This window comes from Erinaceus europaeus, chromosome 17 (genome assembly GCF_950295315.1).
Source record: "Erinaceus europaeus chromosome 17, mEriEur2.1, whole genome shotgun sequence".
NCBI classification, from domain to species: domain Eukaryota; kingdom Metazoa; phylum Chordata; class Mammalia; order Eulipotyphla; family Erinaceidae; genus Erinaceus; species Erinaceus europaeus.
Window position 1 is genome coordinate 77,338,122 of NC_080178.1, and position 25,123 is coordinate 77,363,244.

Genomic DNA, 25,123 nt, shown 5'->3' on the forward strand with positions numbered 1-25,123 from the left:
GGGAGCCTGGGGCTCCAATGGGATCCTTACGCCGGTCCTTGTGTTTGGCGCCACATGCGTTTAACCCGCTGTGCTACCACCCGGCTCCCTGGGTGCCCGCCTGTCCTAGACCTGTGCTCTTCCCAGACTGGCCCTGCTCATACCAGGCAGCTGCTAACAGCTGAGTATTTCCCACCACTCTGAGCTCCTGGCCGATGAGTGTCTATTTGTTTGCAATGAGACAAACTACAGTCTGCTGGACGCTGGGCTGGACGTGACGGTGATTGGGGGGCGAAGAGGGGGTTAGGGCAAGGCCTCTGAGCTCCACTTTAGAGTGTTGGAGGCAGAACCTTCTGGAAGACTTCCTTTTCCCCTTGGGGCAGAAATAGAGATCACGTGATCACCATTGATTCAGGGGTGAGGACGCAGAGCTAGGCCTCAGTGTGTGGGTCCCGAGAGCTCACCTGGGACACCCGGCCAGGACCTTCTGGGGGGGGAGGGACGCCCAGCTCCACTCAGGCTGGTGCTGTGGTGATGGCACAATGAGGCTGGGCAGGACTGTGGCCCGTCCCTACGGGCAGGGCAGGGCAGGGCAGGGTAGGTGGTGAGCAGCTTTGGGGGTGCAGGGGTGCGGCGGGTCAAGAGGGTAGCCTGAAGCACGAACCGTCCATGTCTCTCGTCTCTTCCTAAGGCCGAGGGACATGGTGCAGCACTGCCCCCACGGCCAGAGTCCAAACCCCACTTGCTAGAATCCACATCCCACTCAGCTCTCTCCTGCTGGCATCTGGCCAGACTTCAGGAGCTGGGGAAGGCGATCCCTGAACCCCTGTGGCCCCCATTCAACTCTTCCCCAAACAGCAGGAAGCCCCCCACGGGAGGCCATGGATGGGCAATTAGAGACCCGTCTGTGGCAGGGAGCTAGTCCCTGAAGCAAGGGTCCCCAGGTCCTTCAGGCAGGTGCCTATGCATTAAGGCCAAGTCTGTCCACATTGCTCAGGCTCCTCCCTCCCAGGCTCCCTGCTTGGCTCAGCACTCTGGTGCCTGCTGCACCAAAGAAAAGAGCAGGGGCCAGCTTCTCAGGCCGACGGGTTAGTGTCTGTTTCCCCCGCTGAACCCAGTGTCTTCCCATCTATAGCTTCCAGTGAGAGGCTAGAACTAAAAAGAAGAGGGGAGAGAAAGATGTACGTGAAGAGCTTCTCTTTTTGACTTTTGACCATCTCTGCTTTTGAGCTGAGACGTTTTATTCGAGATCATTTCACTCTTTGCAAAAACATACCAGAACCATACAAACAACCTCCCCCCCCCCTCCCCGAAGCATTTGAGAGTGGAAGACTGGCCGGATGTCCAACCACTTTGAGCACTTTTGCATTATTTCCAGCAAGCAAGGTGGTCGGTTCTCCTGTTACGTCAGCATGAGGCAACTTCAGTCAGATTGAGGGAAATAAATATTACTACGTCTCCACTCTTACGCCAAGTCTGGATTGGAACTCTTCCATAACAGACAAAAGATCTAGTTTCGAATCACACAACATCGTACTTTTTTTTCCCCCTTTTCTTTTTAGTCTCTTGCAATCTGGAAATACCTCCCGAGATGTTCTCTAACATTGACTTTGAAGCTTTCAAAGATTACATGCTAGTAACTTGATGAAATATTTGAGCTCATCTGAGGTTTCTGCAAATTAGATCCTGCCTTTGTATCTTTAGCAAGAATATCACAGGAGTGTTCTCACTGAAGAACATGACTTAAATTTAGAAGTAGGTTTTTTTTTTTTTTTTTGCCTCCGGGGTTATCACTGGGGCTTGGTGCCTGCACCACGAATCCACAGCCCCTGGTGACACATGACTTAAATTTAGATTTGCCCTTCCTGCTATGTCTGCTAGATTTCTCTACTCGAAAGTCCCTGATCTGCTCCCGGTCATTATTAACAATTTCGAGGGCAGTTATGTCGACATCATATAAATATCCTGGTTCTTATCAAAATTCTGTTAGTTCACCCACTGAATTGGAATGTCTCCTCATATGAGATAATTTCTAATTTTCCACCCTATTTAATGCAGTTATTTATTATTCTGACGACTCTGGGTATCCAGAGTCCTGTGCTTAGTTGACTCTGGTTCTCCTTTTGATGTTGTATTTTTAATTCTTATTTTCCTTGGTCTTGGTTTTAAAATGACCACTTCATACAGTGTTCTTACTGCCATTTCATATTATTTATGGAACTGGAAAAGGGCAAGCAAGCAAAAGGAAACTCCCTGAGGCTGAAACTTTAGAGTCGTGTGTGTGTGTGTGTGTGTGTGTGTGTGCGTGTGTGTACAGAGCCCAGACTTCACACAAAATGACGGCCTCCAGTCACTTCTGGATGCACAGGGCGGGAGCACAGCTGTGCAGCTTCACTACTGCTGTAGCTCCCGACAGGTAGTGGTGGGGTTTGAACCCCGGCCACACACTGGAAAGGCATGCGCCCTGACAGGTGAGCTATCTGTCTCCCTGCCTTTAAACAGGAGTTTTTTTAAAAGTTAAAAAAACACCTTTAAATGTGTAGTCATTTTTTTTTTTTTTTGGTAGGCTGGCAAGATACCGTGTGTGTGTGTGTGTGTGTGTGTGTGTGTGTGTATTTGCTTTGCCCCTGCCCCTGCCCCTGCCCCTGCCCCTGCCCCTGGTTTGAGTTTGGCCCCCACTGCACTGGGGAAAGCTTTGGCCCTGTGGTGTTTTTCTCTCTCTTTCTTTGTCACTCTCTGGAAGAAAAAAAAAAAAAAAGGACAAGGGAAAATCAGCCTGGGGACAGTCAAGCCCTGGTGACAGCAAAATAAACAAAAAAGTGTATTTTTTTTTTTTTGTTCTAAGTACCAGAAACTGGCATTTACTTTTTTAGTCTTAGCAAACAGCTATGTGCTGATCTTCATTTAAACGCAATTATAAAGCAACAATACTAAGACTACAGCCTTCTGTACCAGGCACTGCTTTGCATATTTTAATTCATTTAAATCCCCACAACAATCTTATGCTTATGCACACCCCACCCCCATTTTATTAGGAGTTTAATTATTTTTTTTTACCTGTAGACCTGCTTCACCACCTAGGAAGCGACCCCTCCCTCCCCGCAGGTGGGGAGCTCTGGGGTCTCAAACCTGGATCCTTACGCCGGTCTTTGAGTTTTGCGCCACATGCGCTTAACCCACTGCACTACTGCGTGGCCCCAGGAGTTTAATTCTTTACAGCACAATTGTCTATACATGGACTCCATCTCACCTCCAAACTAGGACCCCAACCTAAGGCCCCCTTTCCCATTCATTGCCCAGAGCTCCTTCCTCTGGGGAGCCAGGTGGTGGCATACCTGATTGAGCACACGTTATAATGGTTAAGGACCCAGGTTCGAGCCCCCAGTCCCCAGCTGCAGAGAGAAATCTTCATGAGTGGTGAAGCAGGGCTGCAGGGGTCTCTCCGTCTCTCTCCCTCTCTATTTCCCCCTTCACTCTTGATTTCTGATTATCTCTATCCAATAAATAAATAAAGATAATTAAAAGGAAATTAGAGGGGTCAGGTGACGGTGCACCTGGTTGAGCACGTGTGACAGCGCCAGTGCGCACGGACCTGGGATCGAGCCCTTGGTCCCCAGCTGCAGGGGGGAGTTTCAGATGTGGTGAAGCAGGGCTGCAGGTGTGTCTCTGTCTGTCTCCCCCTCTATCTCCCCCTCCCCTCTCAGTTTCTCTGTCTCAAATAAATAAATAAAGTAAATAAAAAGAAAATTAGAAAGAAAAAAACTGCCCATCTCACAAGGGAAACATCCAAGGCACTAGAAAACTTGCACTGACTTGATTAAAGTCATTAGCAGGTGATGGAGACAAAATTCAGCCTCCCCTCCCCCAATCTGGGATCCACCTTTGGAACTACAGTGCTACACAAACTAGTTCAGAGTCCAGAGAGGTGCCGCGATATTAGAGCGTGGGACTTGCAGGCCTGAGGCCCCAGATCCAAGCTCCAACACTGATCTCTGCGCAGTGCTTAGGTCTTAAACAACAACAACAAAATTTAAAAGCACAGATAGTTCAGAAGGACCTGGGAATCGAATTTGGGGAACTAGGACTTATTCACGGGGCATTCTTCTGGCCACCGAAGGTTGGCAGAGAGCGTGATGCCCACGAAATCTGAGTGTAGGGATCCTTGTAGCACAGAGGCCTGTGACACGAAAAAGGCTTAGTCTCAGGGGCATGTGGTGGCCGACTGGGTTAAGTGCACACAGTAAGAAGCAGAAGGATCTTGGTTCGAGCCCCCAGCTCCCCGCTGTGGGGGAGGGGTTGCTTCACAAGTGGTGAAGCTAGTCTGCAGGTATCTCTCTTACACAGACACTCTCTCTATTTCCCCCCTTCCCCTCTCAATTTCTCTCTGTCCTAGCCAAAAAAAAAAAAAAAAAAAAAAAAAAAATGGCTGCAGGAGCAGAGGATACTGAGTCCCAGTGATAACACTGAGCAAAGAAAAAAAAAAAAAAAAAAGGCTTAGTTTCTGGAGCTATCCAGGCCCTGGGTTCAAATCCTGAGCAGAGCCACAGCATCTGTGAAATGAACTAAGCATCTATGAGCAATGCAGAGGTTACACCGGCTTCTGTGCTGAATATGGGCCCCCATCAGATGGTTGGGGTTTACAGTTAACAAGATTTGTACACTTTTCCCCCATCTGGGAGCTACTCTCTTCCCTGATCCAGCTTTCTAGTCCTATTTACAACTCTGACACCATCTCCCCAGACAATAGTTCATCTGTATGTTAGCTGTTAGGCTCAGGCAAACATTGCTAAAGTCACAGGCCCCTTGGAATAGCTTCCTGATTACTGAACAATTTGTTCTGCTATATATCTTACTGCTTTTCAGCCACCAAGTTGCAGATGACACCAACCTGACTTCCCTGGGCAGATGACCTCATCAATGTGTCCCAAAGTCTCACCTCTTCAGAACCCTGTCCCACTAGGCAAAGACAGAGACAGGCTGTGAGTATGGCTCAATCTGCCAACACCCATGTCCAGAGGGGAAGCAGTGACAGAAGCCAGACCTTCCACCTTCTGCATCCCCATAAAGATCCTGGGTCCATACTCCCAGAGGGATAAAGAATAGGGAAGTTTCTAATGGCGGCAATGGGACACAGAGCTCTAGTGGTAGGAGTTACACCCCTCTTACCCTATGGCCCTGTCACTCATTAGTAAATCAGTCTTTAAAAAGATGCTACCATTTGCTTCAGTGATTCATGGAGGACATGGGACTGGTCCTTGGGGCCCTGAGAGCTACTGAACTGATCAGCCAGTTGTGCAAGTCACCTTGTAAGTTTTCAACAGTCTCTCGCTGTTCTTATCTGACCTGAGCTATGAAGTGGAATGTTAAGGGGTGAGCTCCATGCCTGGAGTAACGAGGGTGAGGAAGCCAGGGCACAGGGGACAGGCTCATCATTTGGACCTCACAAGATGGCAGAAATGCCAAGTGTCAGTCAGGACTCTTTGATACAGGTTAAATTTCCCAAATGGACCCCCACATTTTGGGATGATCACCTTGGCAGAAGCTTGGACCTTTTTGTAGTTCAGTTTTACATTAAAAAATAATACTACAGGGAGTCGGGCGGTAGCGCAGCAGGTTAAGTGCCAGTGGCGCAAAGCACAAGGACCGGCGTAAGGATCCCGGTTCGAGTGCCTGGCTCCCCACTTGCAGGGGGGTCGCTTCACAGGCGGTGAAGCAGGTCTGCAGGTGTCTGTCTTTCTCTCCCCCTCTGTCTTTCTAGCCTCTCTCCATTTCTCTCTGTCCTATCCAACAACGACGACATCAATATCAACAACAACTACTACAATAATAAAACAAGGGCAACAAAAGGGAATAAAATAAAGAAATATAAAAAAATAATACTACAAATAATATTTTCTATTTTAAAAGGTGGATCCAGCATTTGAAGTGTCAGATTTGGCCCTTAGAGTCTACACCATTAATTGAATTTGGAACAGCCTGTTATTTTTAGCATTAATTGGCTGAGGCTTGGATCATCTCCCTGTCACATTGAGCTCCCTGTCACATAGATGCTGGAGCCCCGGACATCAGCACTTTTCCCCCCCTTTGGGCAGATCCATTATTAACACAGTTCACATCCTCATTATTGATCGAGACCAAAGGCAAGATGAGTCTTCCACCCCGTGTACCAAGAAAGAGGCAAAAAGAGAAGGGGCAAGTGGGTCACACAGTCGATGTCAAAGAGGTACTCAGGGACACGGGCCAGTTACATGGTTGATGGTAAAGTAAAAGCCACATGAGATCACTGGAGACCACACACACCTAGAGGAACCAGATCCAGGAAGCAGGTTTACCTAGCAACACAGCTGGTGTGAAGATTCCTCTAAGCGACGTGGACCAGAACAGCAGGGCCTGTTCGAGTACATTCTGACTCATCAGATTTCTACATGGAGCCACAGATGTGTTTAATTTTCTATCCTGGGAGCGATTTGTACACTGTGAGCAGCATGGGGCCAGCTGCCCAAGCCACACTGTATCAGAGTGAGTGGGAGACCCTGGCTGTCATCCCATGGACTCTCTGTCTGCTCTCTCCGGCTTCCTGACTCCACGGCCACCAGACAAGACTCAGCCCTGTGGCTTTCTTCTGGGGCTGTGGCCCAGCCACCCATCAGTCACCACTCCCTGATTTTTTTCTTTCCCCTGCATTCTGGAAGGTATTTCTGGGTAGCTGGGACCTTTGCTCTGAGTCTGGATGGAATTATCACAAAACAGCCGCCTGGCTCTGGACTTCAGGAAAAAAGAAACGCAAAACATGGATGTTGGACCATGTAGGAGATGGAAGCTAACTAATCCTGCACCCAAAACTACAATTAGAACAATTTGGATGTCACTGTTAATCATACCGATTTATGTTTTGAAAGGAGACCAAATGATGAATATAATGGTTATTTCTGTTTCTGTTTCCCCCTCTTTCTCCTCAAAAATTGGCAACAGCACGAAAGTCAAATTAAACATCTGCTTGAAAAATAAGCCAGAGTGCTGATGACAGCTGCTCTGGACATGCAAATGTTCCACAGCTGTCAAACCCAAAATTAACAATGATTTTCATTTGTGAATAGCATAGAACAAAGATATAAAGAAGTTTTTTTCCCCCTCCTCCTCTCTTTTCCTGGCTTCCAGGAGCTGTTAAGTAAGAAATGTTAGGGAAATGTCCCAGGAAAAAAAAAATGTAGCTGAAACCAGCCCATCATCATTAATCAGGGAAGGAATAAAGAATCTTCATTGCTCTGTTGGCTCTCGTGTGGGTGTCCTCTGTGGCAAGCAGATTTGTGGGGAGGCAAAGAATTCACAGAAAAGTCTTTCTGACTTGAGTGTGAAGTGAGGGGAGGAGGGTTGTGAGCTCCCTGGAGGAATATGAGCCTAGTCTTACTGGCAGACCCACTGGGTGCTGCCCCGTGCTGCCTTCAGGTGAAGAGATAAACAAACACCCAGGTACAATGCGGACGTCATACACCAGGGACCGAAGATCTCGCTGAGCAGTTCTAGGGATAGCTTAAAATGCATTATACTGTTACATGCTTACTCCATGATCCCAGAAGACAAACTCAATGTGGGACCATTTCTTTCCCCTGTCCGTTTGTGTCTCAGAGTCACACGGTCCATCTCTCGGGGGTGGGAAGAGACTCAGGAGTGGATCAACACATGTGTGGGGTGCGTGACCACGTGACTCAAAGGTTAATGTAGGTTTGATATCACTTGATACTTTTTTCCCACTGTTACCTATCTGTTTCCCCTTTTTTTTAATATCCTTTGATAATGCCTGTAACTGTCCACAGGAATAAACAAACTATATACATGCAATGGAACTGCTTTTTTCCTCGCAGTCTACCTGCCTATCTACATGTCTGTCTGTCTGTCTATCTATGTATCTCAAGGATGACGAGAATTTCTTCTGCCAAGGGCCAGCTGGATATTCAGAACATTATAATTCTAAGCCACACAAGATTATCAACTTTGGGGCCAGGCAGTGGCGCACTTGGTTAAGTGCAAAGACCTGGGTTTGAGGCCTCCCACTCCCTACCTGCAGAGGGTCCACTTCAGTGAAGCAGGTCTGCAGGTGTCTCTCTTTCTTTCTCCCTCTATCTCCCCATCCTCTCTCAATTTCTCTCTGTCCTATTTAATAAAATGGAGAAGAAAAAAAAAGGAAAAAATGGTCATCAGAAATGGTGGATTTGTGGTGCCAGCACTGAACCCCAGAGAATGGGGGGAGGGATCAACTTAAAAATCAGCACTGCAAGTTTCTAGGATTTGAATTTAGAGTTCCATCCATGGGTGCCTTGGACCCGACCAAATGTTAGTGAACTACTGTTCCCCATCCCTGATCTGTCAGGTGAAGTCCCAATGCATGATGGACTTCAAATACATTAAGTCACATGTTGTGCGGTTCTGTTCATATAGAATATCAAGAATAGGGAGTTGGGCGGTAGCACAGCGAGTTAAGCGCACATGGTACAATGCACAAGGACCAGCTTAAGGATCCCGGTTTGAGCCCCCGGCTCCCCACCTGCGGGGGGAGGGGGGGTCGCTTCACAGGCGGTGAAGCAGATCTACAGGTGTCTGTCTTTCTCTCCCCTTCTCTGCCTTCCCCTCCTCTCTCCATTTCTCTCTGTCCTATCCAACAAGGACAACATCAACAACAATAATAACTACAACAATAATAAAAAACAACAAGGGCAACAAAAGGGAAAAGAAATACATATAAAAAATAAAAATAAAAAAAGAATATCAAGAACAGGCAAGTTCATCAACACAGTATGCTCACTGGGAACTGTTAGCAGTGAGAAGAGAAAGAGGAGGATTGGGGATGGGGGGAACCTGCTCAATGGGCAAAGGGTTTTCATATGGAGTGACGGGAAGGTTTTGCATGACGCTGACAGTGCGCTGTGCACCAGGACTTCAAGGGGACCAAATTATGGTATGTGAATTTAATCTCCAATTTAAAAAAAAATGCCCACAAGGTCAGGACCTGTTGGTATCTTCTAGTTCTGCCTCTGGGATCCCTTCTGTTACATTGCTTGACGTTGTGGTCTATTTACATAGTCATTCTGCTACATTGGTTTGGTGTCACTCCCCCCTGCCTCCGGGAAATTTTGGTTTAGTCCTTGCCTTTTCATGCTTCTTGCTTCTCCCCGCCCCCTATCCTACATACTTCCTAGGTTCCAGACTCTTCGGCCAGAGGAGAGAGATGGAAGACAGAATTGGGTTGTGATTAGATTAGTTTTTGAACTGCTTGCTCGTGAATAAAGAAATACTGCTTCTCCACTCAGCCGTGTGTCCCTGGTCATCTGTCTCCCACCACAAAGCTAGCCCAGCATAATGGCGCCCTGAACTTTGACTGACAAGGACCTTGTATTTGATTCCACCATGAGCAGAGCCGAGACGACATATAACTCCTGCCCCACCAGCGGGAAAGGAGTGAAGTGGTCTTACGACCAGGGCCCAGGTGTCCAGCTGGGGTGCATGCCCAGCAAGCTGCAGTTGGTTCCCTCCTGAGCACAGCTTATTGCTGTGTCCGGACACCGGTCCTCTACAACCTGTACTTCCTGTTTAACTCTTGCCAGCTTCCTCCTCCCCCCAACCCCCCCAGCCACTGTATCCTGCACCTGGGGTTCTAGATACTGAATAAAACCCTGCTATCACTGGGCTCCTGGCCTGGAGCCATGCCCCTGCGGGCTTCCGGGATCCCCTGGCATCTGGATCCCACCTGTCAGATGGGAGTTCTCAGGACATCCTCAACTAAGCATGTGCTTTTTCTTTAACCACGGCTTCAGTCTTTCAAATGTCTTTCTCTCTCAAGCGCCAGCCATTTCAGAGGGCTTGGGGCTCCCCACCCCCTTTACAGCTGGTTAGCGTTGCTGAGGTCCTAGCCGGCCTCAAGAGAAAGCCACCCTGACCTAAGACAAAGGGGTCTGCGGCTGTTCTCCATACCCCATGCCAGAAGAAGTGGCAGGGTAAGCATCACCCCAGCCCCAGCAGACATTCCCAACCCAGCCAGTTTCCTCTCAGCCACGAAGGGCCATCTCATGTGGGTTTTCTGTGTTATTTCCTTGCAAGATAAAAAGAGCCAGTGAGCTCTATGAAGTGACAAAACATCTTGAGTGCTAGCTAATTCCTCCTTAAGCTGCATCCTTCTTCCCACTAAAATCCAATCTATTGCCAGGCCTTGGGTTTATCCTCTAATTCTCAACATCACATTCAGTTTTCTCACTTGGGGAATCCTCTACGTCCTCCCAGACAGTGTCTGTCCCTTGGCTCCCAGGAGGGGCTATATCCCTCACAGACCAACTGAAACAGAAGGGGAAGATGACGGCCATGAACGTAGCTCTGTGGCGACTAATTCACAATGTGGCTTTGGAACCAGGCAGAAGGGGGTGGAAGTCTTAGCACTAACACTGAACTGCTCTTATTTTTTTTAATTTTTATTTTGCCTCCAGGGTTATTACCGTGGTTTGGTGCCAGAACTACAAATCCACTGCTCCTGGTGGCCATTATTTATTTATCCATTTATTTATTTATTGGACAGGACGGAGAGAAATTGAGAGGAGAGTGGGGGGGTAGAGAGGGGATGAGAAAGATAAGACACCTGCAGACCTGCTTCACCACTTGTGAAGCGACTCCCCTGCAGGTGGGGAGCTGGGGTTCAAGTCCCTTGGGCAAATAAATGGTGTGACTCAGTGGGGTATGAGGCCAGTGGTCTTCTATGAGTGTGGGGATAGGTCAGAGGACGAGGAGTTGGGGTAAGCAATTTGAAGGTCCTTGCCACAGTGAAGCAAGAAGTATCTGTGAGTAAGGCTGTGAATGACTGTAAAGAAAGTGAGAGAGGAGTTCCACCAAGATGTATTTGTAAAGCCATCTGGTTCTGGACAAGTGGCTGAGGAAGTTGTGGCTTACATCCACAATGGACTCCGACTCAGCTACCAGGAATAAGGAATCCACCTTCTTCAACTGACCCATTTTGGATGGAGCTTGAAGAAATTATGGTACGTTAGATTAGCCAGAAAGAGAAAGATAAGTGCGGGTGACTCACTCTGTTTACAGAAGCTGAGAAAGAAGAACAGAAAGGGAAACGCAAAGCAGAACTTGGACTGGATTTGGAGTATTGCACCAAATAAAAGACTATGATGGGGAGTTGGAGGGGGGGGGAGGATAGGTCTTAAGTTCATTTGTAGCAGGGTGGGCATAGGGACATAGGTCTATGGTGAGGGGAACTATGTTCGTCTATACTCCGATTAGCCTACTGCATAAATGAATAAATAAAACAAGACAGGGAAGAGAAAGACCTGGCAACTGGTTATGTTTGAGAAGAGGGTAAAGTCAGGGTTGAAGCTGGCCCCGGGGCTCTAGTCTTCATGGCCAACTCTGGAGACCAGACGGTCCTTCCTCAAATTCTGTGCCTTCACCACCCACAGCCTTCCTTAATCAAGTTACTTAACCTCCCTGTGCCTCTGTTTCCTCCTTAGTATCACAGGGATACACTGTGAGAATTAATGGTTAACTCTGTCTATCGATAAGCAGGCGTTGGTTCTTGACTATTTTAACTGCCTGTAGCCTATCAGATGCGTGAGGTCAAGTCCCCCAAGATGGTTTGCCAAATGACTTGTCTCCTCAAAGGGAGAATGACCCACATTTCAGACCCTCTCAGAATGTTAGAAATGGGTGTCAGAGGCCCTGTGATAAAAGTAAGTAACAAAGCTAGTGTATGGACTTCAGGGGACAAATGTTTGTCGTATTTAAGGGATCAGGGTTTACTTACCTCTGACAGGGCCAGTAAACATTTATGTCAATTCAAAGGCCCTTTTCTTTCAATCTGTTGCTACTTCATTGTCATGGTTTAGAGAATTCCTGCACCATGAAAGCATGTCAGGGAAAATCTGAGTGAGTGCCGGACCACTCGTTTGAAGGGAGAAGGCTATGAGGAAGCCTTCCTGGAAAACCTGTCATTTAGAAATGTCCAAATCTTCACATCCAAATGGGATATGGAAATGGTGTCAGGTAGGAGCCAAAGGAAACGTCATCATTGCTATGTGTTTCCCTTCTCAGCCCTCCTGGGCACAGGAACACAACCAAGCAGGCAAGCCTAGGAGCTGTCAGCTACAGACACTGAGCAGACTCGGATGCTTATTCTACCGGGCTGCCTTCTCCCGGGAATATTACCCAGACGCCCTAAGACAAACGCTGCTTTTAGTAAGTGAAGGCTCTGCCGCAAAGCTGGCCCCTCCCCTTTCATCTGCCATCACCTTGGCTGCCAGACTTAAATCTCCTCACTAACTTTTTACAGAAACTTCTCCCGACGTGTCACTTCACTGTTTGAGAACTGCGGAGAGACAGAGAAAGATACTGCCTCTATCAAATGAATAAATAGATGCTATGTTTTAAAAAGAGAGAATGGGTGAGAGGGAGAAGGGAGAGAGGAGGGAGAGAAAGGAGGACAGGGAAAGGGAAGGAGGGAGGGAAATCAGGGAATTGTGTGGAGTTGTACCCTTCTTATCCTATGGTTTTGTCAATGTTTCCCTTCTATAAATAAAAAAATTTTTAAAAAAATAACACCCTTGTATATGCAGTACCAGAGATAGAAATGGGAGCCTCAGGGGCCAGGCGGTAGTGCAGTGGGTTAAGTGCACATGGCACAAAGCGCAAGGACCAGCGCATGGATCCCTGTTCAAGCCCCCGGCTCCCCACCTGCAGGGGGGGGGGGTCGCTTCTCCCTTCCTCTCTCCATTTCTCTCTGTCCTGTCCAACAACATCAATGGCAACAACAACAACCACAACAAGGACAACACAATGGGAAAAATAGCCTCCAGGTGCAGTGGATTCAGAGTGCTGGCACCGAGCCCCAGTGATAACCCTGGAGGGAAAAAAAAAAGAAGGAAAAGAAGGCGAAGGCGAAGGCGAAGGCGAAGGCGAAGGCAGGAAGGCAGGAAGGCAGGAAGGCAGGAAGGCAGGAAGGAAGGAAGGAAGGAAGGAAGGAAGGAAGGAAGGAAGGAAGGAGGAAACGAGAGCCTTAGGCATGCAAGTCTACCTGCTGAGCCATTTCCCTGACCTCCACATGGAACATTGGTTGGCTGTGAAAATAAAAGTAGGTAGGTTTGGACTTTCCAACTGTGCTGGGTAGCTCTGGCTTAACTTCTTTATTTTTAATTATTTTAAATTATTTATTATTATTTATTATTTATTTATTATTATTTTATTAGTAATTATTTATTATTATTTATTATTATTTATTATTGGATGACGTCTCGTCACCCAATCTGGTCCCCTACGCCTACGCTGAACTTCTCTGTTCCAGACTCTTGGAAACAGAGTTGGCAGTCAGCTGAGGTAAAGAACAAACACCTCATCACAGACCCCTGCGAGCGTCAACCCGGCTTTGACCTAGCACATTATGATTGGGCCCTCCTCAATCGCTATCGAACAGGCCATGGCCGGTGCGCCGCTATGTTCCATCGCTGGGGAGCCAGAGACGACCCGAACTGCCCCTGCGGCTCCAGACAGACTATGACCCACATAGTCAACGACTGCCACCTCTCCAGATTCAAAGGAGGTCTCGAAACTTGACATCAGGCTCAACCTGACGCTGTTGACTGGCTACGGAAGAAGGGCAAACGCTAGAAGAAAAAAAATTATTATTTTTTTTTTCTTTTACCAGAACACTGCTCAGTTATGGCAAATGGCGGTGCAGGGGTTGAACCTGGGTCCTCAGAGCCTCAGGCATGAGAGTCTCTTTGCGTAACCATTATGCCATCTCCCCCTGCCCTACCTTCTTCAGACAACTCTTTCACTCTTGTGCGCACTGGTCCTCATCCAAGAGAGGATGTCATATGGACTCTATTCAAAGTCTCCATAAATGGAGCCCCGCTGACAAGAACTGAGAGGAAGTTGTGGAGGCCGGGTCTCTGTGAGGTCACTTCAACACAGGTGTGACGTGCTGAGGTGTGACGGTCACGGTCGTCTCTGCAACATCTGACCAATCCACCCGTCATGTTTTTTATTCCTGGGAGGCGGGAGCCCCTGTGACTGTGGCCTTGGCAGACAGACCTCTGGTTAAGCTGAGCCTGGGGCACCTCAGTTTGAGAAGAACATCTACTGTCTGTGGAGGCCTGCTGACACTATGTCGTTTACAAAATCAGTTCTGAGAAGTTTAAGAACTTTTGCAATCTAGCTTCTAAGAAGTTCCATTTCTTTGAGATCTATAAAATATTAAAAATCATGGTAATATATTTATAACCCTGGGTATATGCAAAATCAAAATTCTTAAAAAGCAAGGATGAATACGTTGATTAAAATTTTAAAAAAGTTAAATTTCTGGATGACTAGACACCCAGAAGCAACTTGATGGAGAAGGGAGATGGAGAGAGATTTATAACAAAAGTCTTGTCATGTGGACTCTAAAGAGATCAAGTTAAAATAAAATTGTTTAAATGTCTATCTTTTATATACTTATTGAAATGTAAAATACATTTTACATATAAGACATATTGTACATTTAAATATCTAAAACTAATTTTTTTTTTGCCTCCAGGGTTATTGCTGGGGCTCGGTGCCTGCACTACGAATCCACTGCTCCTGGAGGCCATTTTTCCCATTTTTTCCCATTTTGTTGCCCTTGTTGTTAATGTCATTGATGTCGCTGTTGGAAAGGACAGAGAGAAATGGTGAGAGGAGGGGAAGACAGAGAGGAGAGAAAGAAAGAGAGACACCTGCAGACCTGCTTCATCGCTTGTGAAGCGACTCCCCTGCAGGTGGGGAGCCAGAGGCTCGAACCGGGATCCTTTTACTGGTCCTTGCTCTCTGTGACACATGCACTTAACTCACTGGGCTGTAAACCCACTGTGCTACCGCCCGACCCCCTAAAACTAAAATTTTAAAAAGACACATTAATAGAAGAGGGACAAGCTAGCTCAGTAGGTGGCACACAGACCTTATACATGTGAAGCCATGGGTTCAATCCTTGGCTATGCATCTACTGTAGTGACGCTGACATACCTCTCTCAGCAAGCCAACAAATCTTATAATGAGAAGGGACATGGACACAGCATTCACATAAGTAGTAGAGTAGGGTTTAAAAGATTCTTACCATCACTAGTAGTCAGAAAAATGTAAACTAACATATTATTTTTAACTGTTAGCTTGGCAGAACATTCAAGATTGATAACATCAAGAACGATTGAGCCAGTTAGGAAACATGCTTTCTTGTTCAGTCAAGGAGAGTGTTTAAATTGGTGAGAGTTTTGAAGGGAGATCTGGCAGGGTCTCTGAAAATTAGAAATGCGTATCTTTTATAATCCACTTTCTGGGCAGCCAACAGGGATTAAAAAATAATCTTGCATATTGGTTCAAAGAAGCATGTACAAGGATTTTCATTATGGTGTCACATAATAACTTGGAAACGACTGTAGGGTAGTGAACATATATATTCACAATCTTGAGCACCTCAGGAGGGTTAAAAAATAAATAAACCAGAAAAGGAAGATTTACCTTCAATATTTTCTCAACCTTTCTACTACATCCCAGTCAAAATACAAACTCGCAATAAAAAGAGGTGGATCTATATCTATATGTGTGTCATGAAAATACCTCTAATACATTTTATTTTGTTAAAAAAAACAACAACAACAGGGAGTCTGGCAGTAGTGCAGCAGCTTAAGCAAAGACGGCACAAAGTGTGAGGATCCCAGTTCGAGCCCCCGGCTCGCCACCTGCAGGGGAGTCTCTTCACAGGCAGTGAAGCAGGTCTGCAGGTGTCTATCTTTCTCTCCCCCTCTCTGTCTTCCCCTCCTCTCTCCATTTCTCTCTGCCCTATCCAACAACGACGACATCAAGAACAACAATAGTAACTACAACAATAAAACAAGGGCAACAAAAAAGGGAATACATAAATAAAGATTTTAAAAAAAAAGAAAAACAACAACAACAGAAACTCATTTAAGTCTGTGCTAGTGTGTGGACCATATAAACTTATATTCCTGTAAAAATTGAAAAAAGATGGCCGTATATGCTTACTCACATGCATAGTTGTGCTTAGATACAAGTCTACAGGTAGGGAGTCGGGCGGTAGCGCAGCGGGTTAAGCGCACGTGGCGCGAAACACAAGGACCAATGTAAAGATCCTGGTTCAAGCCCCGGCTCCCCACCTGCAGGGGAGTCACTTCACTTCACAGGCGGTGACGCAGGTCTGCAGGTGTCTCTGTCTTTCTCTCCCCCTCTCTGTCTTCCCCTCCTCTCTCCATTTCTCTGTCCTGACAACGACGATCAGGGCAACAAAAAGGGAAATAAATATAAAAAAATGTTTATAAGTCTACAGGTAATACAAATTGTGTCTAATGCTACGTTTGAATAGGACATGACTCTGGGAAATCTTGATTGTTCCATATTCTGCATTTGTTTGTATTCCACTATTTCCAACTGATTTTAAGTCTAACAATGTGAATATCTTTTCATCCTTTCCATAAAATAACTATTTCTTTAATAACCAGGTGTAGCTTATATTTAATTCCCTCAGGAAAAACAAATACAAGAAAAAGAATAAATGGGCATGTGACTTTAAGGAACTTAAATTTAATTTTCAAGAAATTATTTCTTCTGTGAAATGAGGATAGTGTGTAGTCAAGATTCAGAGAGGGGCCGGGTGGTGGGGCACCTGGGTGAGCGCACATGTTACAGTGCACAAGGACCCAGGTTTGAGCCCCTGGTCCCCACCTGCAGGGTGAAAGCTTCATAGGTGGTGAAGCAGGGCTGCAAGTGTTTCTCTCTCTCTCTCTCTCTCTCTCTGTCTCTCTCCCTCTCCATCTCCTCCTATCCTCTCAATTTCTGGTCATCTCTATCCAATCAATAAAGATAATTTGAATAAAAAAATAAGAAAAGAAATCTTAAAAAAAAAAAAAAAAGATTAAGCCTCTTTGCCTGTGTTGGGTTCCTTAGGGTATATCCCCAGGAGAGGAACTGCATGGTCATAGGGAAGGTCCATTTCTAGCCTTCTGACAGTTCTCCAGACTGTTCTCCACACAGGTGGGACCAGTTTACATTCCCTCTAGCACTGCATGAGGGTTCCTTTACACCCCCCACCGCCGCCACCTCTCCAGCACTTGTTAAACTGTCCTTTCTGACATATGGCTTTCTCACAGGAGCGAAGTGACATCTCATGTTCACAGCAGCACAATTTTTAAAAAAACTTTTATATTTATTTATTTATTTTCACTTTTGTTGCCCTTGTTTTATTTTTATTGTTGTTGTGGTTATTACTGTTGTTGCTACTGATGTTGTCATTGTGGGATAGGACAGAGAGAAATGGAGAGAGGAGGGGAAGACAGAGGGGGGAGAGAAAGACAGACACCTGCAGACCTGCTTCACTGTTTGTAAAGTGACTCCCCTGCAGGTGGGGAGACGGGGGCTTGAACTGGGATCCTTACGCCGGTCCTTGCGCTTTGTGCCACGTGCGCTTAACCTGCCAGGGTCCAGCCTCAGCAAAGTAATTAGGGTCCCTGAAAGAAAAGGGGAGTCGGCGAATAAATGAAGTGAGAGACACGTCAACTGCTTCAAGTACAGGAGAGAAGTACCTCCCCGTTTCTCTCTGCAGAGCCTTATTTTTAAACAATTTTTACCCGGATACAATTAACATCATGCATGATCGTTTTTATTAACATCAAGAATAACCTTAAACAACACTATCATTGTTTTGGGTATGTTTTCCTTAGAAAGTTCCCTTGGTCTGGGGCATCCTAATCTCCCCCTTGAAGGCTCCCTTGGGGGAGTCGGGCGGTAGCGCAGCGGGTTAAATGCACGTGGCACAAAGCGCAAGGACCGGCATAAGGATCCCGGTTGGAGCCCCCGGCTCCCCACCTGCAGGGGAGTCGCTTCACAGGCGGTGAAGCAGGTCTGCAGGTGTCTGTCTTTCTCTCCCCCTCTCTGTCTTCCCCTCCTCTCTCCATTTCTCTCTGTCCTATCCAACAACAATGACATCAATAACAACAAGAAGAACTACAACAATAAAACAACAAGGGCAACAAAAGAGAATACATAAATATAAAAAGAAAAGAAAAAAAAGTCCCCTTGGTCTGGAGCACCCTAAACCTTCCCTTGAAAGTTCCCTTGAAATGACCATCTGTGTTTTGACTATCTCCCTGTTTTGACCTTCAGTATGAATCAACATTCCTCCCTGGAACTCAATCTAACAGCTTTTCTTCTTAACCCATTCTTGGATAGGTCTAACTAGATCATATAAACCAAGTCTTCTGTAATATCTAGTAAGCTGTCTTTGCATAGATGAAAGTTTACTAACTTCTACCCATATACCCTAACGTTCCCTATTTAAGTACACAATTCATCACAGATACCTGTAAGTGGAAACGGGGGGGGAGTCTGTGGGTGAGGGTAAGTAACAGGCCTCTTTATATTGAGGTAGAGAGCACAGTCTGCCACTTGTCCTGTAAGCCACCCATAGTTCTGCTTTTCTGTCTGAGTCCAGCTGATTGAGAAGCTGCGGTGGTGACAAGTATCTCTTTTCCTGAAAGCCTCTTGACTACAGCGGCTTCTGCTCCTAAGCCATTTTTAGTCTTGTTACCCTCACTGCCATGATGTTGTTACTTTTTATTGTTCCCAGATAATATTTGTGCATTTCCATAATAGCCAATAAGTCCTCAAATTACCAATGTAATTGGAAACAAAAGGATGAATAGCTTCAGTTTGGTCTAGGACTTCCACTTTGCAGGCAGCCCCGGCCAGTCCGTACTTCGTCAGACAGCAGACTTGACTTGTCTCCGCCATTAACCCGCCTGACTCCGGCAGCACAATTTTTAATAGCTCAAAACATGCAAGCAATTTAGGTGTCCAACAACAGATGCGTGGGTAAGAAAGTTGTGAGATGTTTAGGTATGAATACTACTCAGCAATCGAGAATGAGGAGGTCACCTTCCTCACATCATGCTGGATGGAGCTTGAAAGAATCATGTTAAAGGAGATAAGCCAGAAAGCAGAGGAGAAAGATGAAATGATCCCACTCATGGGCAGAATTTAAGAAACAAGAACAGGAAAGGGAAAACACAAAGTCAAACTTGGGCTGGTTTGGTGTACTGCACCAAAGCACAGACTCTGGAGAAGGACAGAGAGTGGGGGGGGGGGGGGGCTTCAGGTCATAGCACATGCTGATGGACCTAGTTTGGGAGGTGAGTGTTTTTCAGACACCTACCTTGGCGAGATAAGTAACTGTACTCACATGTCAAAAAAAAAAAAAAGAGCTTGTGGCGGGGGGAGGGGTAAGCTCTACGTTACCACTAGAGAAAAAGAGAGAGGCAGGCTGGGAGTATGAATCAACCCGCCAACGCCCATGTTCAGCGGGGAAGCAATTACAGAAGCCAGACCTTCCACCTTCTGCATCCCACAATGACTCCCAGAGGGATAAAGAATAGGAAAGCTATCAGGGGAGGGGATGGGATACGGAATTCTGGTGGTGGGAACTGTGTGGAATTATACCCCTCTTATCCTATGGTTTTGTCAGTGTTACTTTTTATGAATACAAATTAAAAAGAAAAAGAAAAAAAATAGAGCCTCGTGGCTCAGTTCTCAACACAGAGACAATATTGATTGGCTTCTTTCTGTCTTTCTTTCTTTCTTACTTTCTTTCTCCCCTCCCCCCACCACTTGGTCTAGCAGCAACGAGAAGACTAAGATCATACCTCAGTCAACTAACTGTATATCCAGAGTGCGTGTGCAAATATAAGCTCAGCTACACTTATTGAAAGAGCGAGTGAATGAGCAAGACACATTGGTTCATCATCAGTGGGTAAACAAGAGATACCTTCCTGGCTTTCACCAGAATGACCAAACGCTTCAGGCCTGTGAGAGCAGCAAGTCAAAGAAAACCAGAGAATTGCATCAGAGGAATAAGGATCTTTAGAGGTAAGATTCATCACAGAGCAGAGCTCTGAGTTTACTTATTTATTTATTTATTTATTCAACATATTTACCTCAGAGCCTTGATAGCGAGCTGGTTGTAGTAGGAGATGAAGTCTGGGTGGTACCGGAAAGTCAAGAATCCAGACGGCAGGCTAAGAAACTGAATACACTTTGTGCACAAAGACCCCCAAGCTGGGCAGCCATTAGCTCGGAAGCCAAAGCACAACCTGTGTAGTCATCAGCCCTTGGTCAGTGATTGTCAGCTCCTCAACATTTTTGCTCTCACTGCTTCTCCTACTTCCGACTCAAGACCAATCACAGAGAATCAAATATTTTCTTCCAATCAAACACACAGGCTTCTTGTTAGCCCATTTCCAACCGTGCATGCCAATAACATTCAATCAAGAAAGAAATACCTAGAGTCTCTCTCTTTTTCTTTCCACTATTTCCAGTTTTCCCATTCTTGTCTCTTGAATCTTGGCCAAATGTCAGTGGTGCCAGCGGACGATCTTGCTATATAGCAAGTTCTAAATCAATAGTCTCTGTTTGTTCTTAGTTAGGTGGTCTTCATTCATTCCACAAGACCTCCTCCCACATTTAAAGCAGATGCTAGATGTTGGGCGTAAACATAGAAGGCTCCCTTTAAACAAATTTAACTGCTATTTTTTTTTAAATAGTTGTGTGTGTTTTTTTCAATAACCACACTTCTCAAGAAGTCTGAGATGGTTTTTCAGCTTGCATTATACTTAAAAAAGAAACAAATGGGGGGCCAAGCGGTAGCACAGCAGGTTAAGCACAAGGACCAGTGTAAGGATCCCAGTTCAAGCCCCTGGCTCCCCACCTGCGGGGGGAGGGGGGGTTGCTTCACAGGTGGTGAAGCAGGTCTGCAGGTGTCTGTCTTTCTCTCCCCCTCTCTGTCTTCCCCTCCTCTCTCCATTTCTCTCTGTCCTATCCAACAACAACAGCAATGGCAACAATAACAACAAGGACAACAAAATGGGAAAATGGCCTCCAGAAGCCGTGGAGTCATAGTTCAGGCACCCAGCCCCAGCAATAACCCTGGAGGCAAAAAAAAAAAAAAAAAATGATGTTCAGACAGGAAGCAGCAAAAGAAGGCCCAAGATAGGGCTGAGCCCAGACAAGGGTCAGAGGCTTCCAGACACCTTTGTGAACTTTTGTCCATAAGCCAGGCACAGCAGAGTACAGAAACTGCAGAACTGGGGGAGGCTAGCTGGTACTTCTCCTTATTAAGCTCTCCTCAGGGATTAACCCTGTGGAAGTGTCCCCCTGCCAGAGGTACAGAAGAATGAGCAAGCAACATAACAAGCATGGCCCTGGGGGACTAAAGAAGGTGATGTCTCATCTCCTATACGGATGGAAAAAATGGCTTCTCGGATGCTAGGTTTGGAGTCTACACATCTAACTGTGTTTGCCTGTCTGAAACCCTAAGACTACCAGCCTCACATCATACGAACTTTAAATCCATTTAAATTAGGGTAAGGAAGAAGAAGAAGAAAAAAAGAACACAGGTGATGTCTGTGTTCTCCACACTGGTTAATATTAACATGTCTCCCAAAAAAGGTGCTTTGTAGTTGAATACATTTGGAAAATGTTGAGTAAAACTAAGTTAGACAGATGTCCTATTAAGAAGACTTTAAAAAACCTTCAAAGTGCTAACAGATGTTGTGACTTTACAAGAAGGGGTTGTGTGTGTGTGTGTGTGTGTGTGTGTGTGTGTGTGTGTGTGTATTATATATGGTATACAGCATTTTCAAAACTCAACCGTAAAAACTGGCTTCCTGCCATGTGCTTACATCTCCTGAACACTGCCCTGCAGCATCCAGTGCTGGACACGGTTTTAAGGTGATGTCACCTTTCTCGGTACAACTATTAGCTTGTTAACTCTGCTTATCAACTAATTCACCAAAAGGAAGGGCCAGGAGGCCAGACAAGAAGTGGCACAAGCTTGCACACTCGATGAGAGGAGGAAGAAGAGAGGTTACAAGAACAGAGCCCTGGGCTAAAGGAGCCAGCAGCTGAGCCCTGGATCAGTCTATCACAGCTAAAAACAAAACAAAACAAAAAAACAATAGTGAGTGTTCAGTTCCAGATAAGGAAAGTCAAGGAGTACCCTCACTTGGCTTATAATTTTTCATAACTAGTCCCAGGACTAGCATCTCTAGACGATACAGCAGTCAGCAGAATCGCCATATTAGATGGAAATGAAAATAGAAGCTTCATCTTTGGGCACTGGGCCCCTTGGGTGGGAGACAGTTCAGTGGTGGATGAAGGGTGCTGACACCTACTTGGAGGAGATGTGAAAAACTGTAGGCCTCTGACAAGTCCTCAAAGTTGACCTATTTATGTATTTATTTGCCTCCACTCACTGGGGTTCAATGCCAGCAGTAGAATCCATTGCTCCTGGTGGCCATTTATTCCACTTTTTAATTGAACAGGACAGAGAGAAATTGAGAGAAGAGAGAGAGATACAGAGGGAGAAAGCAAGACACCGGTAGACCTGCTTCACCACTTGTGAAGCTTCCCCTCCTGCAAGTGGGGAGCGGGGGTGGGTGTGTGGGTGTCAAACCCGGATCTCTGCACAGGTCCTTGTGCTTCCTACTATGTGGGCTTAACGGGTGCTCCTTCAACTTTTCCTTAATAAAGTGGAGAGTGAGTGAGAGAGAGAGGGTGAGTGAGAGAGAGAGACAGAGAGAGAGAGAGACTGAGTCTTGGGCAAGGGACTCTTTTTGGAACATGTCACCAGTGATTACCACAGTCCCTTTTTCGAGTGTCCGTAATTGAGGGTCAGGAAGTGAGGCAGCCTGATGTCCCTGAAAGAGCTGCTGTTCTTTCTGAAGCACAGCATGAAACTCTTGACCAGCTATAAGGGAGAGGAGCGAGTGTCCCAAGGAACCCATGTTGACTTACTTGAGAATCACACAGCCTGTTCCCGCGGGCGGCGCGATCCAGAACACTTGGATCCTCGTCCTCCTTCTTGGGGTGCTTTCCGTAACGGCAACAGGACAGTTACTCATGAACTGTGTTTCCTCCTCATCTATAATCTGTGGAAAGCCAAGGGGGAGGGGGAAATCGACACATTAAAATGCAAGATCCCCTTTGGGAAGGCTTTTCAGTTTAGGAGTTGACACTTGCTTTATTTTTAAACCTGTCATGTTGTGTTAGCAGCTCTAGGCCTCGAGATTCCAGAATAGTACTGGCATGGAGTCCCAGCTAATGCCTGTTGAATTAACATGAGGGCAAGGATTTGGCACACATCACTGTTCCCTGGGACCAGCCGCCCTTGTCAGCAATTTGAGGAACAGGCCACTAGGTGATGATCTTGCTCGTTTCATGACCATCCTCTTCCCAGAAGACAAATGGGGAGGCAGAATCCAAAGCAAACACTATTGTCTAGACTTTTAGCATTTAGCGACTGACCATGTTATAACTAGAACTTAAAATGTCAAAAGCAAACGTCCCTTTGGGAGAAGAAGTAGGCCAAAGAGCCTGAGCTCCCTAGCACTGCTCCCCTCTGCCCTCCATCTTGTATGTGTACTTAACCATCCAGATTTCCTACAATACTCCAAACACGCTTCCAGTCACAGCCCTTCCTTGTGGTTGCCTGAACATTTTACCAGCTTGCTTCTTCATCTCCTGTTGTAGTTGTTCAGCTGTACAGTAGAAGCCAAGCTATTAAAACTGAGAAGGATCTTTTGGGAATAATCTAAATCCAATGGGTCTAAAGTGTCAACTCCTATTGATCGGTGATAGCTATATATATATATATATATATATATATATATATATATATATATTCCCTTTTGTTGTCCTTGTTGTTTTATTGTTGTAGTTATTACTGATGTCATTGCTATTGGATAGGACAGAGAGAAATGGAGAGAGGAAGGGAAGACAGAGAGGGGGAGTTAAAGACAGACACCTGCAGACCTGCTTCACCACTTGTGAAGTGACTCCCCTGCAGGTGGGGAGCTGGGGGCTCGAACCGGGATCCTTATACCGGTCCTTGCGTTTTGCGCCACCTGCGCTTAACCCGCTGCGCTACCGCCCGACTCCCTGTGATAGCTATCTTATGAGATGTGTTAGTCATTGAGTGATAGCTAGTGCTTACTGAATGAGTTAATACACGCCAGGCACTACGCTAAGTGCTTTCTTATTCATGGAACGTTCAAACGCAACTTTAGGATATTACCGAATTAATAACATATTTCTTTTACTTTAAAAACTCCTCTTCTAGGGGCCAGGTGGTGGCGCATCTGGTTAAGCACACACGTCACAGTGCACAAGGACCCAGGTTCAAGCCCCTGGTCCCCACCTGGAGGGGGAAAGCTTCACAAGTGGTGAAGCAGGGCTGCAGCTGTCTCTCTGTCTCCCTCTCCTCCTCTCTCCCCACCCCTCTCATTTTCTTGCTGTCTCTATCCAAATAAAAATAAATATTTGTTTTAAATCCTCTTCTTTTTTTGGACAACCAGTGAAGTCATTAAAATCCTTAGTTCATGTATCTTTATGAATAAAGTCCAGGCAATGTATTACATCTATCTCTATATTCTTTTTTTTCCCACACTGTAAAAAAGATTTGTTTATTCTTTATGAGAGAAATAGAGTAGAGCTCTGCTCAGGCCTGGCATATGGTCAGTGCCAGAGTTTGAACTTGGGGCCTCAGGCATGCAAGTACTATGCTCTAACACTGTTTCTCTGCAGTCTTGTTTCTGTATCCTCCCCCTCCACCCCCTTTACTTCTAAGACTTCACTGCTCTGGCCCCCAAGTGATAAATTAATGAAAAGTCAAAGACAGACTTTCCTCAGAGAGAGACAGAAAGGTCAATGGAGAGAAAGAAAGATACAACAGCAAAAACCTTTCCAGATAGATACAGCCCCAGCAATAATCCTGGTGGCAAAGAGATAAGTAAAATAAAACCATTTTTTATATTACTTACATAAATAAATAACTTTATCTCCGTCTGAGAACTGACTACTCAAAAATCTCTGGCTGTGAATTTTTTTTTTTTTCCCCCTGGTGAGTTTATGACTTTCTAGATATGATCCCCTTATATTATTAATTATCTTTCTGTAATCCAGGTTCATTTTATTTCTGAAATTCTTCATTTAACAAAAGTACTTGACCCTAATTAATTTAGTGAATGTTTCCCTGAGCACCTGACTTTTGTGGGCTTGCCAAAAAAAAAAAAAAAAAAAAAAGGAA

At 45.8% G+C, this 25,123-nt stretch overlaps 1 protein-coding gene across 1 annotated transcript in view; it reads right to left on the reverse strand.

Moving 5' to 3' along the window:
- SPON1 (spondin 1) overlaps positions 1–25,123 on the reverse strand; it is a 279,569-nt gene that overhangs the window by 196,049 nt on the left and 58,397 nt on the right. Inside the window, exon 3 of the mRNA XM_060177124.1 lies at positions 22,834–22,967. Coding sequence (XP_060033107.1) covers positions 22,834–22,967 — 134 coding nt within the window. The remainder of the gene's footprint in view (positions 1–22,833; positions 22,968–25,123) is intronic.